The sequence below is a fragment of the Perca flavescens genome, chromosome 10, assembly GCF_004354835.1.
Source record: "Perca flavescens isolate YP-PL-M2 chromosome 10, PFLA_1.0, whole genome shotgun sequence".
In the NCBI taxonomy this organism is placed as follows: Eukaryota; Metazoa; Chordata; class Actinopteri; order Perciformes; family Percidae; genus Perca; species Perca flavescens.
In genome coordinates, this window is record NC_041340.1 from 34,778,281 (window position 1) to 34,790,917 (window position 12,637).

Consider the following 12,637-nt stretch of genomic DNA (forward strand, 5'->3'; position numbering starts at 1 on the left):
GCACGTAGCTATCAACTATAGGGCTCACAGTGGCGGTGCACGCTGGATACGAGTTACTGCAACTGGCATCATTGTGGCTCCGGGCTTTCGACGGCAAGGTTCAGCTGTGTTCACATGGTCCAGAGGAGCCAAAATGTCTACCCTGCACGTATTTTGCATTAGGTGAACTCCAGGGAACCTGTGCTAAGGTTTACTACTACAGTTACAATATTAGGCATATTTGCAGACAGTGAAGTAGGGCTACACAATTAATAGCAATTGTATCGAAATCCCAATATGGACTAGTGCAATATCCAAATGGCAGGGGGGGCGCAATATTTGTTAATGGCAAAATATGTGTCAAACCATTCTGAATGAAGTATTGTGGTGCTGCAGAGACATCCCGGCCTACAAATTGTATCCTACAGACTAAAGAAAAAAAATCTTTGTTTGGTACAGATCCTCGCAAAAATCACACTATAATCATTTTAATTTATTTCAATGTTAATAATTTTCAACGAAAATAAGAATAATGTTACAAAAACGATCATTCCCTCCAATATCGTGAATCATATCGCAATCGCAATACTAGTCAAAATAATCGCAATTAGATATTTTCCTCATATCATGCAGCCCTACAGTGAAGTGAATATGGTTACACTTTCCAATACGTTGGTTACATTCATCGATGTAATTACATTTTTAGGGTGTAGTGTCATACAGATGAACTACTCTCGGGGTCTTCTCAGCGCGGAGTGATACAATTACAGAGACTTGGGTAGCCTACTGTCACAGCATATTTTATTTTGAGGAAGTATAATGATATAAGCTAGACCTACTGTAACTATTGATTGTATATATAATTTATAGAGCAACTGTAAGTTTTGAATGTTTTAATATATGTGACTGGGTGTTATATTTGTGTAGCATAAAATGCTATGTTTTTGCATTTGCTTTTTGTCGAGCAATTGGCCAGCAGACTATTTCAGGTAAAGGTGTATGTTAAGGTGGGCGGATCATAACAGAAAACATGTAACTATTTTAATCTCCAACCTCAACCTAATAAGGGTTATGTAATAATGAGGGTTGTGAAGCCACAATAATTACAATTTTGAATGTTAAAGGTCCAATATGTAATACATATCATCGAAAAGCAGGGTGTTGGGGGAATCACTTTTTTTTTCTCTTTTTCCTCAAACCGCAATTTTTGCAAGTTCCCGCAATTTCACCGCATAAAATTGCATAAATATCCGGCATATTCCATCGCATTTTTTAAGAAAACGTGCTGCATAATAAAGGATTTTTGCCCGCAACAATAAAAAAAAAACAATTTTTCTGGAAGGACTGTATTAAGGAAGTTGAAATACTATCTTTTCTGACAACAATGCTAATTCTATAATTTTCTCCTTTTAAAATTTCCGTGACTGAATTTCTGTTTGTGTATTGGCCTGTGTGTTGTTATCAACTGCCCAGTTTGACAGCCAGGCCGGGATGCCAGATATACCTGTAAAAACGCAAACCCAGCGTGCTACAGCTGTAACATTAGTACAGCCATGAAAGCTGAAACGAACCGGATCAACGGAGATGGATTCTACCCGACCAGAGACTTTACAAACCCTGGTTAAATATTGGAGATGTATTTGAAAGATGGAGACAAAAGAAAAGCCGACTTGGCTAATTTCCTCCTTAACAGGTAAGCATTAGCTTCAGGCTAATTTACCACGGCTAGGTACGGGCATTTTATGTCATTTTGACATTTGTGTAGGCCTACTCACATTGAATTATATAGCTAGAGCAGCCGAGTTGGTTACTCACAAAAACAAATTGAGACACGGCCAGTAAAGTGTTCCCGACTGGTCCTGGCTAACGCCGCCATAGCCTAATCATGCTAACCCTGCTAACTGCTAATGTTACCGGAGGACCAGGCAAGCAGGCCACGGCTGTTTACAACGTGTAGCCTGTTCTGCGGCCGTAGCCGACAACGGTGAGTTATTTGAAGCCAAGAGAGGGGGGCTGTAAATCGGGAATGGAGGACCGTGAGTTTGCAGTGTGTTTAGCGATTGTTGCCGTAATCTCAAATTAAGAGCCGGAGGGTAAAAGTGAAATCAAAATGCCTTAGGTTCGTATACAGAAATACATATATGATAAATCTGCCCCTTTTAAAGGGCTTATGTGAGAATCATATAGTTTACATTCCATAGCCCTGTTTTTCCCTAATATGGTCCCAAATTGTCAAAGATTTGAATAGGGAAAACTAACTTCAAACATAATTACAATGTTATTCATTCAACGTTTGGAAATGGTTTTAACTCTTGAGTTCTGAGTTGTAATCTCATTTTATGTAACAACAACTTTTGTTGACTATCTGCATGGTTTGTATCGTTTAAATTTAACGATGATAAACTAAAACCTAAATTACATTAAATGACAACATAATACTACAAATACCCGTCTTCCCATATGTCTAGAATTTTTAGTTACATTTTTTATCATTCAAATTGATGGCTTAGTTTTTTGTTTTTGAAGTAGAATAATTGGAGAGTATACAGATCTGTGTGGGGGTAGGGGTAGTGGCGCACAATCGTGTCTGCCAAAATGTGACAGTAGAGATGCAACAGCTGGACCCGAAACGGGGAGCTTGCAGTTAACGTTTTTTTTATACTACTTCCTGTGAGGAAATCATCAAATCCGACAGGGCTCAAGTGCAGCTGAGCCGAGGTGCAGTCGATGCTCACAAATCGACATAATGGCTGGATATACTCCTAAAAGGACAAAGGCAGAGGATCAAATTTACAGCTATGCAGATGTGAAAGCTGTAATTTGCTCTTTAGAATAAGGTCCGTTGATCCAAGTGTGCCAGTGTAAAGCTGAGCCTGACAAACTACTGGCCACTGTACAGACACCCTCAGAGCTAACACCACGGCCACTTCATTGGGGCCACCTTCTGTCCAGACTTCACATTTTTGCCTCAACACTTCTCCAACCGACAGTTGTGTTTTTTGAGCACAACAGCCTCACGGTGTGCTTGGTGGACATTGTTAACATTGGATCTTTTTGGAAACAAAATCCATATGTATTACTTAAATGTTAAAAACATGATGTGCCCATTCTCTCACACATGTGTGCCACACACCCAGAACACATTTTCATCAGCTCCTACATCCCCTTTAAGCCTTTTTTTGTATTAAACTATTATCTTCAGAATCAGCTTTAACAGCCAAGTAAGTGTGAACACATAAAGGCTTTTTGTTGTTCTCAAAGTACATACGCAAAAATAATTCCATAGAAATAGACATACGCCTAAAACAAGGACAACAAAGCTGAATAAGACATGTTGATACTATGTAGGCCTACAGATGTAAGTTTGTATATAAAGTTTATACATAAATACATACATATGTACATTAGGGCTGTGCAATTAATCACATTTTGATTGGGATTTTTAAATCGAATCAAGACAAACAATTATTTAGCAAATTACATTTTGCGAGTAAACTCTTATTTTGTCTGGTGTTCTGAAGGGAAATTCAGAATGTTCAAACAGGAAAAGTATTAAGGGAGATTTCGCAGTTCAAGGTGTTCAAGTGTTTGTTTGTTTTTAACTTGAATAAATTCAACATCTTTCCAAAAGTCAATGAGTAATTGTGTTAAATAATCTTGATTTCAATATTGACCAACATAATTGTGATTTATTTCCATAATGGAGCAGCCATAATGCTTTTATATCTGAGGTTTTATATATATATATATATATATATATATAGTGTTAAACACATAATTTACAAATGTAAATATCTCTCAAATATACATATATATATACATGCATACGTATATTTGAGAGATATTTACATTTGTAAATTATGTGTTTAACACTATTAAATAGCCTATATAATTTACTCAAAGGTGGGTGCTTGGCGTTACAGGGTTATTGCAAAGGGATTGATCCTGACACTATGGGCTGGTGTTCATCATAGTGACAGCCTGTGTGTCTGGCTGTTATGGCGAACAGTGTTCTGTAGCGCCTACCAGAATATCAGAACATGTATTTTTAGAATAGACAACACTACGTGATCTTCTGTCAAATAGCCTACTGTACAGTTACACACTCACACGTGCGTGCACCCACGCACAACCACACTCCACAAAGTAGTTGTTTAAGGGGGGGAAGCCCTGTAATCAATGCCTCCACAGGATGGCAGCACGAGTCTGAGTGTGCGTGCGTTTCCGCGTGTGCGTGAATCTTGCGTGGGAGTTCCTTGTTTCGCCATTCCAGGGTGTTGCCATGCAGCTGCACAGCACCGCTGGCCATAGAGGCGAGGCGTCCTGGAGAGGTAGAGAGAGCCTGCGCGTCTCTTCTCTCTCCAAGGCGTCTCCTCGCCCTCTAACCCCCAGAGTAGTCTACCTCCACCTCCCCTAGCCTACACCAGCACCCCCCCCCCCCCTCCCCCCTCAAATAACAAATTCGGGATCCAAGCATGCCACAACAGCAGCTTGGTATCAGTCTATCCTCCCCCAAAGTCACCGCAGGCGCAGCAGCAGGCTTCCCCCGTCCGAGAGAGTCCGGAGACTCCACCGAGTGATGCCACTACTGCACCCGGCAGCAACCGCGCACATTCCCGACGCCTGCCGGAGGACCCGACACCACCGCCTCGACCCTTGACAGCAGAGAGCGAGCGCCAAAAACTCCCCATCCAAAACTCCCCCATCCTACCCCCGGCTCCGTTCCCGTCCCGAGTCCAGGATGTCCGACTGCAACGCTGCAAGTCCCGCCGACCGGGTGATCAAATGTAGGCAAGCCAGATCCTGCACGTGAGAGCTTAATCTGTGCCAATAATTCTAACTCATATTTCTTTTCTTTTTTCTTTTTAAGTTTGCATCGTTGTTGTTGGACCACTGTCTCTTCTTTGCACGTTTTTTTGAGTACATCCCTTTTTTATTATTGCCATCATTATTATTATTATTTTATTATAGCACCATAATAAAGGAAGCCTATTTGGCTGGCGAGTCACTATGCATGTGCCTCTGAACCTTTTAGAGAATAGGGAGGGGGTGATGGAGTGGAAGGTGGTGGTGGTGGTGGTGGGGGGTATCCAGTACAAAACGCCATAATCAGGGTCTTCCCTCGTTATTCTATCAGAATTCACCCCCTCACCGAGGCATTACCCCATTTTCTGACGGAGGGGGGGGGTCTCATCCTCCAGCCAAAGCTATTGTGCGACACCCTGTGCTGCATGAGCTCCATTTACGCGCTCCACTCCTAGCGGTGGTTTCGTGTTACTGAATAATACCCTACAGAGGCACAACCGAGGGAGCGATAGAGAGAGGAAAAAGCAGGGAGGGAGAAGAGAGGGAGATGAGCATCTTGCTCCCAAACATCAAGCAGTGTGACGATGACAGCGAAAGGCAGACATAAAGGTAAATAAATGTTACGCATAAGCTGCGATCTTTGGTGTTGTGGTTCTGCTGTGGATGTGGATGGTGTCACGGGATGATGTTGCATGTAAGAAACGATGTAAGGAGTGAGAGAGAGAGAGAGGGAGGGTAAGGTGCTATGGGAGACTTGTCACTCGGAGACTCAAGGATTTTTAAGCTTTCTGTGGCTTTGTGTTTTATTTACTGTAGCCTGTCTCTAGCTGCACATCGTAGCGGCGCCCCGGTGGTGGATGTGTGCCGACCTCATACTACAGGGTGGCCTGCCTTAGCGATAGAGTTGTATTTTTTGTTTTGCCAAATCTGAGCCAAAGTCAGGTAATCGAATGGTTTAAATGGCAGTTAGGCTGACAACTTTGCCAGGCCGAGTGCGCGCCTCCAGAACTGTGAGTTCGGTTTAATTACATCGGCCTATTAGAGGAAATCAGCCTGATGTTCGCCAGTGTGACGTTTAAAAAAACCACGAGTGCACGTGATGGATTTACAAGTCGTTTGAAATCGACGTGTTCTCGTTAAAGGCCTGAATGTCAGGGGGTGATTGCGCTTCTCTCGTGCGTATCGCTCTTCCGTAAAGGTCTCCGTAAAAGGTCTCCCTGGCTCCCCCCCACCCCCTCGTGTTTCTCCGAGGGTCAAACGAGAGACCAGATTGAGTTTAGGGATGCTGCGCTGTGTATCCTAGCCTATTGCCCGACGATGATGATGCATACCGCCCTAATGGTGTTATTGCATCACTGGATTACCGAATATTTAATGTGTTTATGAGAGTGTCTGTTGCTGATTTTACGCGTGGGCGGCTGGGAGGCGAGGAAGGGCTCCGCTCGAGTTACGATCCGCGGAGCTTGCACAGATTGTCGTGCTTGTCGGGTCACACAACAAGGCTGGCATGGCAGCGGCGCTTCCACGCACGCAGGCTGTCACACGAGACGATGCCTGGCTGGCTGGTTAGCTTGCTGACTCTCCCACTGGCTCCCCTTAATAAACTCAAGGTCTCTCTGCCGGAAGAAGCGGAGCTGACAGTTGGATGCGTCGCTTGGGCATGCCCCGGTATTCCGTGCGTGCGTCGTGCTTGGAAGGGGGTGGGCTGGGCTGGGGGCGTGGAGGCTCTTGCAGTTTTTGCACGTAGGACTTCAGGACTGCATGTGAATATTTCTACAGTGTGTGTGTGTGTGTGTGTGTGTGTGTGTGTGTGTGTGTGTGTGTGTGTGTGTGTGTGTGTGTGTGTGTGTGTGTGTGTGTGACTACATGGATGCAGTTGTGCAGGGGCGGTGCAACGAAATCTGGATCCCCTGAGAAAACTGACTGACAGCAAATTAACACGGACTCCCCCAATCCATCCATTAGTTATCTGCCCTATCTACCCCAGAATCAGTACCCCCCCTTCACATGTGTATGTGTATTTTTTTTTATTAGCCTACATCTTCATTTCTGTTTGCATGTGTGTTGTAATGCAGCTGGGCCACCGGAGCTCAGCTGCCTCACCACTGGAACAAACTAAATGGCCTATATCCTCATGCATCATCCATCACACACACACACACACACACACACACACACAGACATAAATGCACATTCTGTAACAAACATGCAGCAAAACAACACAGCAATTCATCAGTCAGGTAAGAATGATTTAGTGTGTGTGGAGCCTGAGAGAGATGGGCGCATCAGTCAAAGAGACGTCACTACTGGCGGATGGACTGTGCCCGGTAGTTCCCCATGTTATGGATTTTAGTGATATTCAGGGGAGAGAAGTGCACAGCGATGGAGCCAAAGGACAAAGCATAGCGAGAGGAATGGACAGAGAGGCAGAGAGTGTGGGAGCGAGGTGAGGGAGAGAGGGAAGGAGAGAATGTGACAAGGCCACGGAGGAGGTGAAGTAGCTAGAGCGAGGGAGAGAGAGAGAGAGGCACAGAGGGATGGAGAAGAGACAAGGGAAGTAGTGTTTCACACTGCTGAGTGGCAGGACAGCATCCTCTGACTTAACCAATTGACTTCTCACACCCTTTTTGATTCACTTACCATGCAAACCCATCTGTGCGTGTGTGAAAAACAAGCCGGCTTCAGAGCCAAAATGTGATTATGTGACTCTTGCATAAAAGTTTAGTTTAATAACTTAAAAGTAGTTGTCGCCAAATATTGCCTATATTGTTTTTCAGTAAGGCAGGCTGAAGTAGAACAGGATATTTTACTTCATGTTGTAGAAACACACTGTAACTGTTACTCCTCATGCCCGATCCATAACTGTATCTACATTAGTGCCACAATGATCCTAATTTCTCATTAGTGAGTGACACAGAGAAGAGACATCATGCTATCAGGTATAGTGTACCTGCATTCACTGGTGACAAAGGGCAAACCTGTACCCATGAGTCGACAGCAAGGAATCTTGGGTGTGCAAAATGAGGACTTAGTGTTATCTGCTAATAGACTACATACAATGCAAACGTGGAGGCTGGTACAGTTAGCTCGGCAGTGCTAATCTCCCCGTCGATTTCCTGGAATCCTGATGTGAGGGTCAAAGCGGGGCGCAGATAGATCCGCTGAAGCCCACACCTAGTGCTGAAAAGCTCAATTGACAAAAAAAAAATGAATCAGTGACATCAATTAAATTTGTATCACTCTGCCTGTGGTCACCCCTTTAGCAGCAAAAAATGGGCAATGGAAAACATGGAGGAGTTTTGTGTGTAAGGTTGTTCTGCGTATTCATCAGACAGTGCAAAACCAGGAAAAAATGCACTAGCAACATGATACCTCTGGGCTTATGCTTGATTCTTTAACATAAAAACACAAACATAATTACAGATACTGTGTAATGCATCACTTCCACTGCACAGCTTCTGCCTTATAGACCTTTTTCAATGCAGAAGCACAGGTATAATTAACAACATTGATGAGCGCTGCATTCCATTTATCAGCTAGTTTCAGGGTTTGGTGTTGTGCGTGCTGGCTCGCTGTCACGGTTTACTGGCACACTTACAGAGCTCCGAGCTTACGAGATGTGGAAAAGGTTTAATGGCAAGGTTGTCTAGGAGCCAAGCCATGACAGGCCTGATCAAATAAAAGCACCAAGCATTTCGTGGCTACAGCTTTATCATTACGGGGAAAACTCCTGGCCTGATTTTCATGAAACTTGGTGGAATGGTCGAGCATGGGCCAACAAAGAACCCAATACATTTAAGAGCGCAGATCTGAATGATGGGGCGCATACACACATTATTTTTCACTTTTGTTAACAATGCGAGATAGGGCATTTGGCCTTGGTGTAGGTCTGCCCTCTACGAGTGCCCATCTATTGAATACCTGAGACAGACAATTTTGTGACATAACTTTGGGTAGCTAATGATCAGGTCCACACGGAATCTGCGGCTGCGGAATTTTATGCAGATTGTAAGCAAATTAAAAAAATAAAAATAATTCAACACGTAAAAAAAAATAAAACCAGTCCACTAAATTTTGTAGATTTTCATTCTGGATCACCGCTGAAAACTGTAAAAAAAAAAAAAATAATAATATGCAGATTCCGTTTGGGTCTGCTAAAGATGAACTGCTGTTTTTACTTTATAGATTAAATGATTAAGAAAAACACTGTTCATTGGATACAGCCGCCCATCAGAAGGTGGAACAACCAGTTTAGTTGAAACATAGATACAAGTTTCCTTCATAAGAAACTAAACTATATTGCAATCCAATTGCCCGTTCTCATGGTGGATATTTTGAGTTAAAAGCATAAATTATGAATTATTTTGACTAATAAGATCAAAGGAACATATGTTGAGTGGATGAGTTTAGTCAGGATACTGATTTGAACCATACCATTTCAATTGTATTTGCAAAGAGAGTTGTATGGAATCCATCCTTTTTTGTGGTAATTTGGTTAAAAAGAAACCCATATTTCTAATACAGCCATTTTTAAAAGGGGTCAAATTTGACCCAAGGACAGCAGGAGGGTTAAAACCAAGGGGGTAAGCTTCGCTTCAGAACTCGACCCTCCTATGGCGCCATTTGGATGCTACAAAACGATCACCTCCTGTTAGCATTCCATTGACTGCCATTCATTTTGATGTCACTTTGACAGCGAATAACTGTACATCTGAAGCATTTAAAGACTCTATTTGTCCATTGTTTATTTCTAAAGAAACACGACAATGTATAAAAGGCTCCATTACCTTGTATCTCACGTTATGGCTCCGTAGCAGACACTTTTGTAAAAATAGGCTAACGATTGTGTCACATAGTAGAGGAATTACCGTATAGTACAGGAGAAGCTTGCAGGCAGTTTCAACTTACATGAGCTGTTTAGGTTTAATTACTAATGTTAACTAGCATTTTAGTTAGCAATAATTAGCCTGTGCCTATGTTATCTCCTTACATATACCTACGCTCTCCGTCTCTGCAAGATTGGGAATGATTGAGATTTCTCTTGGCACAGCTACCAGAAGACTTACAAATTTCAGACAGGTTGCTCACGTCACATCTACGTCGTCTCTCTCAGTTGGAGGCTGCTCAGTAACGCTCAGCCATCACCGGAAAAGTGCTTCTAATATCCTTCACTGGTCTCCGTCCAGAGACACGGGATCTGTTGGTCCATTATATACTGTCTATGGTTAAAACTAACAAACCATCCAGCCTCAGACTTGTCACCTGGAGGATATTATCTGCCATATGATTACTAAGCATACTGTGTGTGTGTGTGTGTGTGTGTGTGTGTGTGTGTGCTAGCATAATGCAGGACAGAACTACAAGAGATAGTTGCATGCCAATGCACTAAACACTAATACAGTGCGATCATATCCTCAAATAGCAATCCAGCATTATTAGAATCTGTTGTGGAAACCAAAGGCCTAGCTCCCCTGGCTCACACTGAGACAGCAGTCCCCATTAATAGATAACCATTTAAAGTGAAAAGGTGATACTTATCGTTCTGTAAATTGTGACCTCTTAAACATATCAATGCATGTGTGAATAGTATTCACCAAAGCTGAGTGGAGCCATATCAAATATGCACACGCATGCTTACACACACATGCTTATACACACACACACACACACACACACACACACACACACACACACACACACACACACACACACACACACACACACACACACACACACACACACACACACACACACCACCTCTGGCAAGGCTTGGGGCATACTGGGCATATTTCCTTTTTAGTGTAACATGCTGTCCCATTCCCTTCTAGTTCCCTAAGTCCTGTGTGAGCGTTGTGTGTGTGTGTATTGGATTTTGGTGTTATCGTTGTGAGCCAGGGGTCCCACCTTCACAGGTCTCTGTGTGCCCTGTGGGGAAGGTGGCAGGGCAAGGGCTATTTATAGAGAAGGTACTCCGGAGAGAGAGAGAGAGAGAGAGAGAGAAAGGGATTGTCTAATGAGTACAGGCTGTGAGGGGATGGGCCGTTGTTTGTGTGTGTGTGTGTGTGTGTGTGTGTGTGTTTTTGTGTACACAGATGGTCCTTCATGTGTGTAGTGTGCATTAATTGAACGACTTCAAACGCATCTTTAGTTGTCCCCCCCACCACCACCTTCAAAGACCCATGGATCTATGTTAGCTGATTTGGGTCAAAGATGGTAGATAAAACACACACACACACACACACACACACACACACACACACACACACACACATACACATAGGCACACACAGTGTGCATGTGAACAGTCTCTCCTCTCTCATACACCACAATTTTTTTTTGCTTTCCCTCTCTCTCTCTCTCTCTCTCTCTCTCTCTCTCTCTCTCTCTCTCTCTCCCTCTGTCTCTCTCTCTTTTTTCATGCGCTGCACTCATTCTTTTCATCCCTCCCTCAGTTTCTCCCTCCTTCATTTATTCATGCAGAGACAGGCAGTGGAATGAAGTGATCTGGGACGATGTTTGTGTGATCACTTTAGATGAGGTCCTGTAGAGGGCAACACGTCTAACGTACAGAGACACAAACATTAAAAGGCATGCCATTAGTTCTGGTCGATGCTGCTGGATGAACACCAGACAGATACAGTTTGCTCAGCCACAGTATTTCTAATGCGCTGTAATGAATTGATTCATAGCTAGCACATAGAGGCTGTCTATACTGTATGTGCTTCGGTAATTAATTACCATTTTTACCATGTGCGCTATCGTAGTGTAAGCCCTGGCGTATTTATTGCTCAGCACCAGAGAGGATTTCCTTTTTCTTTTCAATGATCTAACAACCTGTTAAAAAAAGGAGCGCACGTTTGTGTCTTTTTATACCTGTTTAGTCATACTTTGCCACATTTGGAGGACAGACACAAATGAGGCCAGATGGATCACGGGTAACTTCTGCAGTCATTTTCTGCAATCTGTCTGTTCTCGCTTGCTGTCACTTCCTACATCATGCACCAACCCCTCTCATTGTGAATGGTGTCCCTGTGTTATGAAAACTGATGAAATATCCCCATAATTAACTTTAGCCATTAGGAAGGGTGCACACAATAACAAGATGATTCTGATCCGATTCTGCTCCAGTTAGGCTATTAGGCCAGCCCAAACAAATTTAGGAGATTTGGTTGAAAGCTATGTCATAGATTTTCTCTCAGGCTGCGCCGTGATGTGGAGATTTTTGGCTGAGCTGGCACCTTTGGCGCCTAATAAATTCCACACCGGGGAGTTCAGCTTTTGGAGAGTGGGCCAGAAGACAAAAACAGTACATTATGGAGAAGCTAAAAAATGCTTTCACCCCTTTTCTTATCTCACACCCCTTGGTCCAGCTCACCGCAAACGCACGCCGTGCACCTTGTGATTGGTTGCTTTAGTGAAAAGGAAGGATAGTTCCGTTTTCACACTACGTGCCTGCACTTGAGAACATGGAGTTCACTGTGCTCAGTCTGTACTCAGACAAGGGACAGCTTATACTGTACTGTCAGAGACCAAAGTTCTCTCACAAGGTTGAAACACATCCAAAGTGTTAAAAATGCCTCAGAGCAGCATTAGAGAGAAACACAATCCACTCTCACTTTTCTCAAGAAGTGTGGCATTTATGGTCTGAGCTTGCTGTACATCTAGCTTTACCCTGCAGGTATCTGTGTAGGAGAAATGATTGGGAACTCACTCTGACACTATTTTATCCAGTATGTCATTTATTTCATGTATTTACAAGGACAACACACATTAATCAATATTTCTGCACACAAAGTGTGCCTATAGCCATGTTTCCATTCACGTATTTGATGTACATTTTGAAGTATTGCAT

General features: G+C 43.2%; 1 protein-coding gene across 2 annotated transcripts in view; it reads left to right on the plus strand.

Moving 5' to 3' along the window:
• The first annotated feature begins 5,286 nt into the window (after positions 1 to 5,286).
• ppp3cb (protein phosphatase 3, catalytic subunit, beta isozyme) overlaps positions 5,287 to 12,637 on the plus strand; it is a 43,656-nt gene continuing 36,305 nt past the window's right edge. For both annotated transcript variants that reach the window (XM_028589550.1, XM_028589549.1), the window contains exon 1: positions 5,287 to 5,394. In XM_028589550.1, coding sequence (XP_028445351.1) covers positions 5,370 to 5,394 — 25 coding nt within the window. In that variant the 5' untranslated portion in view covers positions 5,287 to 5,369. The remainder of the gene's footprint in view (positions 5,395 to 12,637) is intronic.